General features: G+C 34.2%; 1 protein-coding gene across 1 annotated transcript; it reads right to left on the bottom strand.

Annotated features, from left to right (window-relative positions):
* On the bottom strand, positions 1-5,015 carry LOC105953780 (uncharacterized). Its single transcript, XM_088811655.1, has 3 exons — positions 4,212-5,015; positions 513-2,594; positions 1-408 (listed from the first exon to the last, which is right to left on the bottom strand). The coding sequence occupies exons 1-3, from the start codon at positions 4,990-4,992 to the stop codon at positions 38-40; spliced, it is 3,234 nt and encodes a 1,077-aa protein (XP_088667781.1). The 5' UTR covers positions 4,993-5,015; the 3' UTR covers positions 1-37.
* Between the last annotated feature and the right edge of the window lie 11,769 nt (positions 5,016-16,784).

The raw sequence follows: 16,784 nt of genomic DNA, 5'->3' as shown, positions 1-16,784 counted from the left end.
TTTTAACGGTGAATCGATTTATTATATATAACCATAGTTACAGAGTTGTATATGGTAATGATAGTAGCACAGTTTTCGTCTCGTGAAGTTCAACATTGATCTTGTTGAGCATCGCAAGAACATCTCCCATATTAGGCCTTTCCTCAGCAATTTCCGAAGTACAATCTATAGCTATTCTCATGATCGATTCTAAGTGCAATGTACTATACTCTTCATCCGTATTTAACAATTGTGCATCGACAATCTGATTTAGCGCATCGGGGAATGACTGAAGCACCCAATTTTTCATAGTCAAATCTCCTATAAACATCTCATTGGTCGGCTTCTTTCTTGTAAATGTTTCCATCAACAAAATCCCATAACTATAAACATCCACCGCTGTCGATACTAATCCCGACGATCCATACTCTACAAATTAAAAATCAGAAACATAACAAATATTATTAAGTAAAGAGGCACACTATATATATATGTATAGAGTTGTATAAACATATATCAATTAGTATTCTTACCGGGTGCCATATAACCAATTGTGCCCAAAGTTTTTGTCTGAACAATTCTCTGGTCTTCACTAAAGAGCTTAGAAATACCAAAGTCTCCAACATGTGCTATCAAATTTTCATCAAGAAGGATATTGCTCGGCTTCAAGTCACAATGTATAATAGGAGACGAATACCCTCGATGCAGATATTCCATTGCGGATGCCACTTCTATCATTATTCTCAATCTTTGAGCAATATCGAAAGTACACTTAGGTGAATAAAGCCACTCGTCGAGACCCCCATTACGCATATATTCCACCACCAAGGCCTTGAAGTCGAGGTTGGAGCAACTAGTGATGACCTTCACAAGATTTCTGTGGCGAAGGCCACACATTATTTGACACTCGGTGTCGAAGCTCTTGAATGCACCTTGCACGTCTAGATTGAAAATTTTAATGGCTGCAGTAGTACGGTTAGAAAATGTTCCCTTGTATACTGACCCAATGCTTCCCTTTCCGATCAAATTTGCTTCGTCGAGGTTTCTCGTGGCTCGAAGAATTTCGTAATACGAAATCCTCTCGTGTGTGAGGCCAATTGCCAAATCGGACTTATCAGATAGAACTGATGATCTTCTACGATAATGCGTGAGCAGCAAGATTATGATTGTTGTTATGACTAACATACAAACTATTGGTATTAGAATATACTTTAGAAGTTTGCTCTTTCCTGATGATGATTTACGGGTAGTGTTGTTGCATGCCTCTACGTTGAAACGAGGTTCTCCACATAGGCCTTTATTACCTTGGAAAAGTTCGGCTGTGAAGTTCGCAAAACGCCCTCCTTGTGGAATTTCTCCACTAAGCTCATTGAACGAAACGTTGAAATAACTAAGATCGGAAAGGGTTTCCAACGACTTGGGAATCGGACCGGAAATGTTGTTACGCGATAAATCCATGTACTGCAATAATTTCAAATTAGCTAAAGATTCGGGTATGGAGCCGTGCAACATGTTATCCGATAATGAAAGATTGACCAAATTCTCAAGTTGTCCTATAGTGGTCGGAATGTCCCCGGAGAGCCGATTTCCGTGCAATTTCAACACGTGCACGCCTTTCAAATTTGCGATTTCTGGAGACAAGGAGCCATTAAATGAATTATTAAATAAGGAAAAGATTTGAATGCGTTGAAGGGACCAAAAACTTGACGGAATGTTCGAGATGAATCCGTTGTCTTCCAAGTAAATTTCTCGTAGTGAAGAGAGGTTTCCGAGGCACGTTGGCAGGTTTCCGGATAAACCATTTCTCCCCAAACTTAAATAATACAAATTTTCGAGGCTGCAAAAACTTTGAGGAATAGATCCATGCAGATTAGTTCCGTAGATTTCGAGTTTCTGCATGTTATTTAAACGACCCAACGTCAATGGAATTTCTCCGGTAAACTCGTTATCGCCGAGGGATAACCAAATTAAACTTTTTAGATTTCCGATTTCCTCTGGGATTTGGCCTTTAAGTCTACAAGAGTATATAACAAACTGCTCAAGAGAAGCCGAGAAATTCCCGGAGCCTATAGACTTTGGTAGCACTCCGGTTATAGGGTTAAGTGGCACTTCCAAGATTGCAAGATTTTCGCAATTTGTGAGTGATGTGATGAATTCTTCTTCAGGGACAGAAAGGTCATTTGTGAATTGGTTCATTCCGAGTCTCAGTACTTGGAGTTGCTCTAAGTTTCCAAGGTTTGTGGGTATGATTCCAGTGAAAGAGTTGTTGTAAACATCGAAAATAGTGAGCTTGGAAAGATTCGAGATCGAATAAGGAATCTTTCCAGAGAACAAATTATTACCGAGATAGAGAAGTCGAAGATTTGGAAGGGTTTTATCGATGGAAATCGGGAGGGTTCCAACAAGATTATTTTTTGGAAGAGAAAGTGTGTCTAATTTAGTGAGGTTGAAAATAGATATCGGTAACTCACCAGTTAGCATATTTTCTCCGAGGCTAATAAAGTTTAAATTCGAAAGTTTTTCGATTTCGGAAGGAATTATTCCATGTAAAAGGTTGACACTCAAGTCCAATATTTCCAAATTTGATAAATTTCCAATTGAGGGTGAAATGGTACCTGGAAAATGAGTATAGTTGTCATGGAGATGTTTATCTTGAAGCAGGGTATAATAGGTACAAGATATAATTCAGGGAGATAAGTGAAGGTTTTGATAGTATGAGGGAGGTAAGCGAAAGTTTCTCATTTTACATATATATCGAATTTATTGGTGGAAAACTAAAACGACCAAAACAATTTACAACTAATTTAATATAATATAATGGTAGAGTAGAGTAAAGGTATAAATGAGTCGAGCCGGCTCGCGAGCTTCGGAGCTTGCTCGAAAAAAGCTCGTACTCGAGCTCGAAAAATCGAGCTCGAGCCTGAGCTTTTCGACGAGTCGAGCTCGAGCTTCATTTCAGTTGTTCGATAGCTCGCGAGCTTTAACTTTTTTTTATATTTTTAATACATATTAATAATATATAATAATGGATATTATTAATAATAAATAAAAAAGAATAATATTAATTTTTTAATTGAATGAAAATTTGATTGTACCGAGCTCGAGCCCGAGCTTGAGCTCGGGCTCGTTTGGTATATGGCTCGAGCTCGAGCTCGAGCTCCTTAGAAACACAATGAGCTCGAGTTCGAGCTGAAAATTATAGGCTCGTCGAGCTCGAGCTCGCGAAATAAAGCGAGCTCGGCTCGTTTACACCCCTATGGTAGAGTGCCTTATACCACAACACCGCACTAAAAAGTAACGGTATACCGAACAATATATGCACCATTAAAAACTAACACCGTTAGCGATGTATTTTTTTTTTTTTAATGTAATAAAGGGATTTGGTGCATATTTTCTACAATACGAGAGACATTTAAGCAAAATTAGATTATCCATTTAAAACTCAAATTCTTAGTTAATTGGAACACATTTATTGATTTACAATATTGAAAAATAGAAGAAGAATAATAGTTAGGTTGAACATTGGAATGAATTTTAAAAATAATATAATCGGCTTTCAATTCAAAACTTTCATTCTTGAAACAATTTTTTTCTCATTTTGTTTCACAAAATTTAAATTTTATTTTTTTCCAAAAATAATATAAAGAAAAATTAAATCAAAAGTCGGGATTAGTTAAATTCTATTAATTTAGCAAAATATTAATTTAATGAAATATTTTTTAGCATGTTGCCTTCGAGTCGGGACCGAGAAAACATATCATTTAAATGAAGTTATTAATTTATCGAGTATTAGTTTATCGAGGTTCTATTGTAGATGCGTACAAATGTTTTTATAAAAAAAAAATTCAAATTTTTATATGACTTCAGATATTTACATTAAAAATCAAATCTCCAAAATGTACATTTAATTTATAATAAAATTAAAATTACTAAGTTCTTGCATAATTTATTCTTGAATTATCATATATCATATGTGAAAAGAATATGCATGATTTAAATTGTGTAAGTTCATCTTATGTTGTAAAAAAGACTTGCATATAATAAGGACAAAAAAAGAGGATTTCATGCCAGAAAAGGAACACAAGGGTTTGGTGCAGGTTTGATGCTGTTTACCCACCAATCCAATCATGCATGTGAATGCATGCTGAGTTTGATTTTCTTTTTTATTAATTTAATAATTATATAGCAACTAAACTTAAAAAACACATGAGATATGCAAATAGGGTTGATACCTGAAAATTGATTTACTGCTAGTGCAAGAATCCGAAGTTGCGGCAAGTTTTCGAAACCGGTTAAGCTCCCGGTGAAATTATTGTAGGAGAACGAAATAATCGTGAGCTGCCTACATCTCGATAAACTCTCTGGTACATCGCCACCGAATTGGTTTAAAGAAATCCGTATCTGCTCCAATCTCGACGCAGCACCGCAGTTAATCTCGATCGGAAAAGCACCCGAAAGCTGGTAATTACGCGTGAAGGCGATCACCTTCAAAGACGAAATATTGAACAAATCTTGCCAAGGAATATTCCCGTTCAGTTTGTTATCAGCCAAATCCAGCATTTCGAGATTTCTTAGAAAACCGAGGCTCGATGGAACTTGACCTTCGAGTTGGTTCTTCGACATTTTCAGCACGCGTAGGCGTGTCAGGTTTCCGATTCGGGCGGGTATTTCTCCGGAGAAGCTGTTGTTGCTGACGTCGAGGAATGTTAGAAACGAGAGGCTCCCGATTTCTTCGGGGATCGTGCCTTCCAATCCCATCCCGGAGAGATTGAGTGATGTAACTCTCGGGTGTCTCCGGCTGCACGTGACTCCGATCCACGTGCAGAACGACGTTTTCTCCGTCCAGTTTGTCGATAGTACGGCGGCACCGGAGTTATTAATAATCCGGGACTTTAGGGTTAGGAGAGAGGACTCATCTGTGGATAATATGAATGTGGGATAGAAACACAGAAGAAATATCAGAATTATTGCCATTTTAATTTGTGTATATTGAAATCTTGAGAGAGAAGACATTGATATTTTGTTGTGTGTGTATGAAGCACAAGAAAACAAAGATGATGGTTAAGTTAATTTATATATCTTTTAAAAATTGGGGTTAATTTCACTTACCACCCCTCAACTATTAAAATCCTCAATTTCACCCCCTAAATTACATGTTATACCAGCTATACCCTTGTCTTCTTAGTTTTCTTAAAGACAAGTATCTATGTTTTATTATTTTACAAACTTGAATCTTTTCAATTTTATAATAAAAAATATTCTAGTGTTGTAATTTTTATCCTCATTTTTATTTTCAATTTTTGCTCGTTTTTGTTTCATGTTTATTGTACTGAACTCTATAATTATCTAACTAATATTTATTCTAAAGATCTCTTCAAAAACAATATGTTATAAAGATAAAGTGTCAAAAGAATCGAAGTGAAAATATTTTTTTCTATTATTTATTTGTTAAATCCTTACAATGATATTTGCCATTTAAATTTTATTATACATCTTATTTTTTTTTAGTGATATATTAATTATTCATGGCGTATTATTTTGATTAAATAAATCTAATAATTAAAACTAGTAATCAAAATTTAATGAATTCTATTATAAAAGATAAAATGTCAACACTTGAGATTAATTAGATGGAAATAAAATCTTTTAAGAGAATTTTTTTCTATAAAATCGAACAAAAATAAAAAGAAATAGAAATTAAAATATAATTATAATAAAAATAATTAAATAAGTATGCATGTAAAATAATGGAAGTTGAAGAGATTATTATTGAAAATAAAAGAGGGAGATATTTAATTTTAAAAGGGATATAATAGGCTCAATATATAATTCAGGGGTGTAAATGAAGTTTTTGATACTACAAGGGAGGTAAATGAAGGTTTCCAATTAATACAAGGAAAATAAATGAATTAAATCTATAAATAATTCCTTCAACTAGCAGAGTTAAAGCCGCCATCATTGATCTGAATTTGTTACAAATACTCTACTAATTAATCTTTAATGTGAAAATAGGAATAAACCACAGCCAATCACGTCTGACTGCAAAAATAAATAATAAGTAAATAAAAACACCAGTGTACGTATATTGTAGGGTAAATTACGAAAATATCCTGAACTAAAGCTAAATAACGAAAAATACCCACACCTATTCGTAATTATCAAAAACTCTCTGAGGTTTGTTTCCCTTACACCAACCCTCTTACAGTGTAACTTCTCACAGATTTTTTTTTATCCCAGAGAATAGAGTTTAAACAATTTCAGATATTTTCATTTATTTCTAACCTAATTTAATGGAAGGTATAATAAACTGTACACATTTTCTGTTAAAAAAACTCGATCAATAGTTAATCAGAAGTGGGTTTTAGTTATTACGGATAAATAGAGATGTTTTTTTTATTATTTGACCTAAGTTCTGAGAGATTTTCGAAATTTACCCTATATCGCATACTAAAAAGACTTCAAACCTCGTGGAAGGGTTAATCTTGAAAAATGTGTAGAAAACGCGACGCGACTATCACATCCATATTACTTAAAAAAACATTTAAAAAAAAGTCACATATATGGTTCAATGAATTAATATATAATATAAATTGAATAGTTGAATTATAAAAATATATAATTTATTATTTTGTTGATTGTTTTTTTTTACACAACTTGTTTGTTATTTCAATGTTCATGCACACCTACTCATTTTATTGAAGCGATTTGGAATATTGTAATCCAAGTGTCAAAGTGAAGCTCACCAGAACCAACCACTGTTTTCTATCCTTACACCTCTTCTTTTCTTTCAACTTGAGTATAGGACAACTAATATTGTTTGAATTTTTCAATTTCATAATTATATACTATTTTTTTATGGCTTAATCCCATTTTAATTTTCCCAATGAATTTTTCAATTTCATAATTATATACTATTTTTTATGGCTTAATCCCATTTTAATTTTCCCAATTATATTGTTTGAATTTTTCAATTTCATAATTATATACTATTTTTTTATGGCTTAATCCCCTTTTAATTTGACCAATTGAAATTGATATACCTAATTCGGTCGAACCAATGAACCCCAATTTATCTAATAATTAGGTCCAACACAAGAAAGCCCAATCACCTACAATTGGGCCCACTACATGAAAGTCCAAGCACCTTCAAAATAAGGCTTGGGCCCAACAAAGTAAGCCCAACCCAATCAACGACATATAAATAGATGTTTTACTCAAGGTACGTTTTATTATCCACCAACAATCTAGAGTTTTATTCTCTCTATTATCTCCACGATCCGTACATCTGACTTGAGCGTCGGAGGGGTTTCCGCCGGATCAACCCCCGGCTTAGTTCGCGTGTGCTCATTTCGCAGGGACCTCAGGATCATCAAGTTGTCAAGCTACTGATCCGCTTTACTCTCCCAGCTCGTTTTCTACACTACCCTAGGTGATCTAAGTAATTAGCATCATCATATTGGCGCCGTATGTGGGAACGATGCAAACCAGATCACGTAGCCAACAAGATCCTCCTGAGGCGTCTGCTCGGAGAGAAAATGACACGGCTAACAACCTCCCCGTCCGTGGAGGATTTGGCTTGCCACCTCCTCCACGTGCCGCGGATCCGCCTCGCGAGATTCAGGTGATCCCCCCTCGGGACCCACCACTCGCCGATCCGCCACTCCCTGCTCCTCGAACGGTTCAAATAACCGAGGATGCGCTCCAACGCATGATAGCAGAAGCCTCAACTCGCGCCGCCACCGAGGCCGTGACCCAATATATCGCCACGATGGGAGCAAACGCTCCCAATGTGATACCAGCGCCAGCTCCACCTGTGGTGCAACCTATGGCACCACCGCCAGTCCAGAAGCAAATAAGTGTCTCCTCTTCCACCTCGGACCCACGGTCTCGAATACAGCTATCCACCAATCACAGGGGGGCACAACCCAGACAGCAACGTCAGCGCTCACCCCCACGGGGGGAAGCGTCTCCACAGAGAGTCCCTCTCTTTAATGAAGGAGAAGACGAGGTAAACAACAAAATGTCTCGCCAAGTTCCTTTCCCCCAAATGAACAATCCAATGGGTGAAAGAATGCCCGTCCCAGTAAGACGCAGCCCTTTCACCATAGACATTCTCAACGAGGTATTACCTCAAGGGACCACCGATCCACAAGAGCATATAGAGAAATTCAACGCCATGGCAGATTTGTATGGCCCGACGGACGCTGCGATGTGCAAAATGTTCCGCACCACTCTTTCCAAGAGAGCTATTAATTGGTTCAACTCTCTACCCACGGGATCGATTGACACCTTCGCTCGACTGTCAACACGGTTCACCAACCAATTCGCCATCAACAAGTAGTATGCCAAGACCCCAGCCCACCTTTTATCTGTAGTACAGAGAGATAACGAAACGCTCCGCAACTACATCAAGCGTTTTGTAGAAGCCGTCCATGAAGTCCCCAGTGTAGGGCAAGACATGCTCTCTGGGATTACGCAACAAAACAAGCCGGGTATGAATGCGTTATTCATTTTTATTTTTCGCTCAATGTCTAGGATTGTCGATTACAGTGGTTAGAAATTTTTAAGAGTTGTGTTGATACTTGATTCTATTAGGTAGAACGTTTTTTAACAAAATTATTCCGTCATATATACATCGTTATTTTTGGCGGATGATGTTTGTTTGGAAGAGGATTGACAGAGTTAGATGAGGATGGTTCACGCATATCGGACCAGAGTTGTTTTATATGAACATCGTAGTTGGTTTACGCATTAATTGAAATAATTGTCCGCTGTCGTGGAGTTCATGAGTCTGATCCCGGTCGATAGTTGGTTTATTTGTTTATAACAGCGGATTTTAGGACGCTGGGTACTACATTAAAATATATTTCGTAGTATTTTTTAAGTTATCGTATTTTTTAAAATATATTTTTCTGCATTTTTAATTTTGTTTCATGATTTTAGGTTTTTTCGATGGCGAATTTCGTACGGATTTTGTTGAGGTTTGGTGGGTTGGTTGCTATAAAGAGGTGTTTACAATGTAATGGCTCGGTAACTTCGGTTAAGTTTTAAACCGTTGTAATACAGTAGTATACTATTATGAATACCGTATGATACTACCATTATCATTTTATTATACTATGATGAGATTATTAATGTACTAGAGTTTTAACTCGACATATTGGTTTGATTGTGTTATGATGTGTTTTATGTATTTTATCAAACCCTAGATTGAAATTATGAGATTATTAATGTACTATTTTATTGGTTATGTTGGAATACTTTACGTTGGTGTTGTTCTCAATGTTCTTGTCATTCAAGTGGTATATTGTTTGTAACACAATTCATATCACTACTATAACCGTAATATACTATCATAGCAGATCAATGTACCATATTGAAATTATTAATATACTATGTGGTTGAATAATACGGGATCCATAGTCGATTAACGAGATCCATAGTCGAATTAGATCAATAAGATAGTCTATTACATGATCTAAGGAAAATTAGCCTAATTGATTAGTATTTCAAACAAACATATTATTCAGTTTCCATATATATTATTATTTTTTCATATACATTATTATTTACCTTAATCGTTTTCATATAATAAGGAAAATTACCCTAATTGATTAGTATTTTCAAACAAACAAATTATTCAGTTTCCATATATATTATTATTTTTCCAATAGTCAATTAACTAAACCCATAGTCGAATTAGATACATGGGATAGTCTATTAAAAGATATGAGATAGTCTATTAATTTTAAAACACAAATCCGCCGCCGTCACTTCTCAAATCTAGGGTTTTGATGATTCTTCGGCCCATAGTCGATTAACGAGATCCATAGTAAAATTATACCAGTGGGATAGTCTATTAAATGATATGGGATAGTATACTAATACAGATGTTATTCGACTATGCATCTCGTTAATCAACTATGGGCCGAAGAATTATCAAAACCCTAGATTTGAGTAACCCTAGATTGGAGCAGTGACGGCGACGACGGTGGCCAACAACGATATCACTTCTGGTGGATGTCCTGCCCATCAATTGTTGCAATATCACTGATTTAGTGCTCGAATTCGGTATGCGATTATAACAGATCTGCAATTACACAAACGTGATAGTCGATTTAGCCAAAACATATCAACAAATCGATGGATGATAGCGATTCAGCGAGTGGCGACGACGTACCTACGACAGCTTGCTCGGAGTGCACGAAAATCGTCGTTTCACGGCAGTGCAGACGTCTTCCCCTTTCAATCGGCCGTACCGGGAAGTTGTTCTGGGAGGTTTTGCAGTTTATTCGATAGTGGGTTTGGGATGATAGTGATTTAACGGGAAAATAGGAAGGGATTTGATTTTATTTCAAAAGGTAAAGTAACGGATTTTGTGGGATTTGATTGAGGGTAATTATGTAATTAGGAAAAGTTTGGGTTGTTATCAAAATGGCAAATATAAATTTGGGTCTACCCCTATTATTTGAATGTTTAAGGGGGTTATATCTAATAGACCCTTTAAAAAAATACCTCTACCCCACCTTTTTATTTAAGATCTTATAATGAGTAAAAATGAGAAATAAGTTCATTATCCAAACACTCTAAAAATTAATCCTAAAAATAAGATGTAACAACTTATCAGCTCTTAAAACATCTTATTAGACGTTAGAGCTTATCAGCTGTTTAAAATAAGCTTAGCCTAATACCCTGTAAGAGGATGTTTGACTAAGCTTATAAGATGTTAAAAGGAGCTTATAAGATGTTTTAGAGCTTATAAGCTCTTCCAAAGTGTTTGGTAATTTTTTAGAAAAATATCTTAATTTTTTTTAAATAAGCTGTTGGAGAGCAAATAAGATCTTTTTTAAAAAGTATCTCTACCCCACCTTTTTATTTAAGATTTTATTATGAGTAAAAATAGGAAATAAGTTCATTATCCAAACACTCTAAAAATTAATCCTAAAAATAAGACATAAGAGCTTATCAACTCTTAAAACGTCTTATCAGACGTAGAAGTTTATCAGTTGTTTAAAATAATCTTAGAATGAGCTTCTAATTATTTCAAAAATTAAAATTTTTCCATAATAAGTGAATAATTAAAATTCTTTAACCGATGAGGGCAGCCATCCCAATTTGTTCTAGGAATTACTCCGTTAAACAACGATAATTCTATATTTTAATATAATTCAAGCATATACCATTATTGAAACTCCTTAAATTAAAAAAATGATGCATTTGTAAGTGGTTTTTTTTTTTTTTTTTTTCTTTCTGGGGGAGGGGCGGCTGCCCCTTTGGGTGGCCTTAGTTACGACCCTACATGCAGTATCAATATTAATATGAACCGTACAAGTTTCTTACACATCAACTTTGGATGATTTAAATATTTGCATGTAAATCTATGGGGTTGACCAGAATACAATTTACTATTTGGGTTAGGCAGATTACAGGTCATTTACCCTAATAATTAATTTCCAATGCAGACTCATCTTTTAATTAATAACTTGTATACATTAGTATATAGTTAGCATTTCATAATACGTCACAAATTTAAATTATTACCCAACTAAACTTCAACTAATCACTTGGAATCCTATTCCACATGAGCTCACATCTCTGCAACGTTAACTTCTCCCAAGTCATTAATTTCTTTTGTTTTATTTTATGTTTCTTTTTCTGTATTATATTATTTGTTAATTTATAATTCCAATTAAACATATATCGTATTTTTCTCAATTGCATAGAACCCAAGGAGGAACATTTATTTGCTCTCCTATCCAAATTCCAAACCAAATTCAGTCCTACAAAAAAGTATATCCCTTGTTTTTTTGTCTAAAACAGCCTTCAAAATATAATTCACAACATTTTCATCCTAATATCTTAATTTAACAATAACTGCACATTGGTACTTTGATTTTGACAAATATATCACATTAACCTCTATTTTCGCATTTTTTTTGAAATTTGTTTATCAGAAAAAAAAATTATCCTGAATTTTTCCAAGACGCTGACCGGCGTTGAATTTTATTTTCTTAACAAAAAAAATATGGATTTTTTTCCCACCAGCATTGCCTTTGACTGTTGGTCTCCTGCGTTAACTTCTTTTTTTTTTCCAATTTTATTTTTGAATTATTTTATTTTTCCGCAGGTGACCGGTTAACAGAGTAACAATAATCTTACTTTTTTACACAGTAATATTATTGTGTTCACAATAACATTAAATACTTTATACCGTTTTTAGAAAATAACAACCAACACAGTAATATTACAGTGTCTGAGACAGTAATCTTGCAGGCCAATAATATTGATGTGTTAACAATAGTATTACTGTTTGAGACAGTAAGTAGTAATATTAATATTACTGTGTTAAGAATAATAATAATGTATGAGACACTAAATCAACAATCCAACACACTGATATTATTTCATATTATTGTTAACATAGTAATATTATTGTGTTAACAGTAACATTATTTTGCGGCGGTAAAAAAGTCAAAAAAGAAAACGAAAAAAAAAATAATAAAGTTAACAACCGTGGAGGAAAAAAAAAAGAAAAAAAACAACACCAGTAGCGGAAAAAAATTCATGAAACAAAATTTCAAAAAAAAAAAAAAAGACAAAGAAAAGGTTATAATCGGAGACCAGCGATTAACATCGCTGGCGGTTAAAACCGAAGTTAAAATTAGTTGATTGGTAAAATTAGGGCTTAATTAGGGTTTACATGATGAAATTGAGAGTGAATTAGGGTTTCAAAGAGTTACAAATAATTTTATATATATATATATTAAAGTTGCTCTCCTAATAAACTCTTAGATTTAAAGACCTCATTGATTTAATAAATTTAACTGAGGCCTCTTATGGGTGATAAAGAAGAAGATTCGTTAAATTTCTACATTAACTAAGATAAGATAAATATAAAACCATATTACATCATAAACATAAAATTAATGTAATAAATATTGTAAAAAAAGTTTATGGGGTGGGGGATTATCATGAATGCATATAGCAAAACCAAAATGAATTGAAACATCAATTTTGTCGTTTAAATTGAATTTTACATTGTATTAATATATATATATTAGACAAACCCCCTCATTACACTCACCCAATTACAATGAGTCCAAAACAATTTCTTATTTTTAAGTTAAATCCAAAGTATTTTTAATTAATAAAAATCAATATAGTTTCACAATTATACCCTTCTTCCTATTTGACATAATTCCATCATTTAATATAAATTTATAAAAGTTCAATTATTTACCCAAACTACCAAATCTTATTCTCTTAATCTATCGTTTATTTTATTTTCTCTTTTTTTCTTCACGCCGCCGTTGCTCCTCTCTTTTCTTTAGGAAGACTTCGTGGGTTATCGGATTTAGGAGTTCGATGCTTCTGATGGATCTAGGGCTTCAAATTGGCGTCTTCTACATGTGCTTCTTGCTTCCATGGATGACGATATCTTTTCAAATTCGCGATAGACCAGGGACAGTCGAGATCCACATCTTCGTCCGAAATCCGATCTGACGTCTATTCCTCTCGCCTATCAATTGTTGATGTTTATTTTTGTATCTCATCTCATCTGTATGAGAGATGAACTCTTCTATCGGGTAAGAATTGGGTTTGGGAGTACATACTTGTCCAACCCTGGTTCATGTTTCGTCAAGTATGGGGAGGACTAATTTATATGTACATGACCCACTTCAATGCAAGAGTGGTTTTTGCACGCAGAGTGGTTTTCGCACGCAGAGTGGTTTTTGCGCGCATAGTGGTTTTCATTAATTTCATAGTCGTTTTCGTTAATGATAAGTCTTTAGTGAATTTTTGTAATGAATTTGTTAATTACATAGCGATTTTCGTTAATTACAGAGTGGTTTTCATTAATTATAGACTGTTTTTTGTCAATTTGATAACTTTTTGTGATTTTTTGTAATGGAATTTGCTAATTACATAGTAATTTTCGTTAATTTACAGAGTGGTTTTCATTAATTAGTGGTTTTTGTTGATTACATAGAGATTTTCGATAAGTTTATAATAGATTTTCGTAATGGGATACTATAATCACATAATGGTTTTTGGTAAGTTTATAGTGATTTTCAATTTGTTAAAAACAATTTATTTATTTTATTTAAATTTGAAAAACAGAAGTATAAAAATTAAAAAACCAAAATTAAAAAAATGAAAAATAATTTTTTTTTAAAACAAAATCAAATTTTCTTATGAAGAAATCGAAAATAAGAAAAGAAATAAAAATGAGATTTTTAGAATTGACTTTGGAGCATTATTTTGGGCATAAATCTGAAGCGTGATTTGGGGGTATAATTTTTGGAGAAGATTTGGGTCTAGATTAAGTGTATAATTTTTTTAATTTGAATAATTATACTAATTAATAATTAGTGGGGCATATATGGTTTTTCTGGCCCATTGAATTTATGTCAAATATCATTTACAAAAATAATTTATCAAGAAGTAAATTTTCAATGGAGGGTGTTTTGGCATATATATATATATATATATATATATATATATATATATATATATATATATATATATATATATATATATATATATATATATATATATATATATATATATATATATATATATATATGCTATATGTTGGCCGGTTCAAAGGGTATTCTTAGTAACAAATAAATATTGAATGAGTTGATATATATACAAGACAAAAAAGTAGGATGCTTCTTTTTTAATTAAGTACCCTTATTATGTACCTTTTCGCAATTTACCCAATAATAATACGAGGAATAATAAAAGGAAATATATCATTTTTCTTAGGGGCTAGCTAAATTCCACACTAAAATTTACTAAATCTCACACATAAATTAAAAACAATTCTCTCTCTACTCAAGTACTCTCTAACTTTTCTCTTAAATAATGTTATCCAAGTCACTCAAAATTCATTTTTTTTACGTGAATAATCATAAAAAAATTAGTTCCATTTTTTTTAATATTTATTCAATTTCATTAAGTATTTTTAATTATTCAAATTCATATCAATTCAAATATTTTCCCGAAATTCCAACTTTATTTTAGTTTGAACATTAAAAGATTTTTGTCAAATTTGAACATGGAATGTTAGGGATGTTTTTAGTGTGTGATTTTGTGAAAAAAATAGGGAAAAATAATAGGGGTGGGAAAGGAGAAGAGAATTTTTTTAGAGAGAAATATTTTTAGTTATGTGCATGATTTGTTAAAAATAGTGTGGAATTTAGCATTTCAGTTTTTCTTATGGATCAATCTATGATACACTAGAGCTTTGTTTGATTCATGGAAAATAGTGTGTAAAAATGAAAAAGTAGCTAAAATGATTTTGTTGTTTGGTTAGAATGTAAAACAAGGTGTAAAGTGATTTAGAGGAAGAAGTTGGAAAACACTGGACTAGCCCAAGGAAAAACTATTTTCTCCAAAATTTTGAGGAAAAGCGAAGGGAAATACCTACACCGAACATTGGACATCGCGATCGGATATCTTTCTCTCATGGTCAGACATCGGTCGCTGTAGGACATCAATGAATCAAGATTTTCATTTTTATTTTTCTTAGAATCCAAACATATTTTATGATTTCAAAAATTCTCCAATTTCATTTCCATTTACATTTTCCGTTTCTTTATATTTTGAAATCCTTGATCCAAATATACCCTAAATCTATATTTAGATCATTGATTTCAAAATGAAGAAATGGAAAGTATAGAAGGAAATGAGGTAGGAGGATTTTCAAAATCATAGAATATGTTTGGTTTCCGTTAACCACTAAGTCGACATCCTACGTCTAGGCGACTGCATCTTTGTCTACCCTCAAAACCGGCTCTACTGTGCCCATAGAAAAAATAAACAAGGTGATGATGCTAGAGTTAGATCACCTTAGAGTGTTGAAGTACGATGAGCTGGAAGAGCAGAGTGGATCATTGACTCACGAGCTTGATGACCTTGAGATACCTGCGATCATAGAACACGTGAACTAGGCCGGGGGTTGATCCGGCGGAAACCCCTCCGACGCTCAACTCAGACGTGCGGATAGTAGAAATAGTCCAGAGAATACCTGTTGAAGTATAGCTCAGATAATAGGACGTACCTTAAGGAATGAGTTCAAATGATTATTTATAGTTTATTGATTGGGCTGAAGTTTAATTAGTTGAGGTTGTCGGGCCAAAACCTTATTTGAAGGTGATTGGGCCTCGGTAGTAGTGGTCTTCAATATTGGGCTCGTGGCCCAGTAGGTAAAGAAATTGTAGGTTTATTGGGTTGGCCCAATTAGGCTTTTTTTTTTTTTTTTTTTCTGACGCGCTTGCCCATGCACGCATCCGCGCTATTGATGCGTATATGCCACGCGCATGTTGTGCACGCGCGTTTTTTTTTTTGTTTTTTTTTTTTGTAATTAGTGGCGCGCGCCCCGAGGCAGGAAAAGGAAGCTCATGTGGGGCTGACGCGCCTTGGACGGCTCGCGGCTTGGGCGGCTTGGAGGAGGCGCGAGCGGCTTGGCTGAGTTTTGGTGTTTTTTTTTTGTGGTTGATGTCCACCCCTTGGGAGATGATGTTCTATTTTTTGAGTAGGGAAGCCATATCCGACTCTTGAGATGGGATGTGAAACCCCTTGGTGTTGAAAGGTAAGTGGATGTACCACCCTTGTGATTAGATACCCAAACTTGGGGTGGGATAGCCCCCAACTTTAGGATGAGGCGATCACGAAACCTTGGGATGAGATGCCTAACACCTTCGGATGGGATAACTCCCAACTTTAGGATGAGGCGATCACGAAACCTTGGGTTGAGATGCCCAACACCTTCGGATGGGATAGCTCCCAACTTTAGG

The sequence above is a fragment of the Erythranthe guttata genome, chromosome 13 (genome assembly GCF_056151865.1).
Source record: "Erythranthe guttata isolate IM_541 chromosome 13, IM_541, whole genome shotgun sequence".
NCBI lineage: Eukaryota > Viridiplantae > Streptophyta > Magnoliopsida > Lamiales > Phrymaceae > Erythranthe > Erythranthe guttata.
Note: the sequence above shows the minus strand (reverse complement) of the source record. Positions and strands in the feature narration are given on the sequence as shown.

Excerpts from the sequence above, each read along its gene's own strand:
- LOC105953780 (XM_088811655.1), bottom strand. The coding sequence starts at position 4,992 with ATGTCTTCTCTCTCAAGATTTCAATATACACAAATTAAAATGGCAATA. Across the intron at positions 2,595-4,211 it reads AGCAGTAAATCAATTTTCAG|GTACCATTTCACCCTCAATT; the intron begins GTATCAACCCTA and ends CTCATTTTCCAG. Across the intron at positions 409-512 it reads AATTGGTTATATGGCACCCG|AGTATGGATCGTCGGGATTA; the intron begins GTAAGAATACTA and ends TTTAATTTGTAG.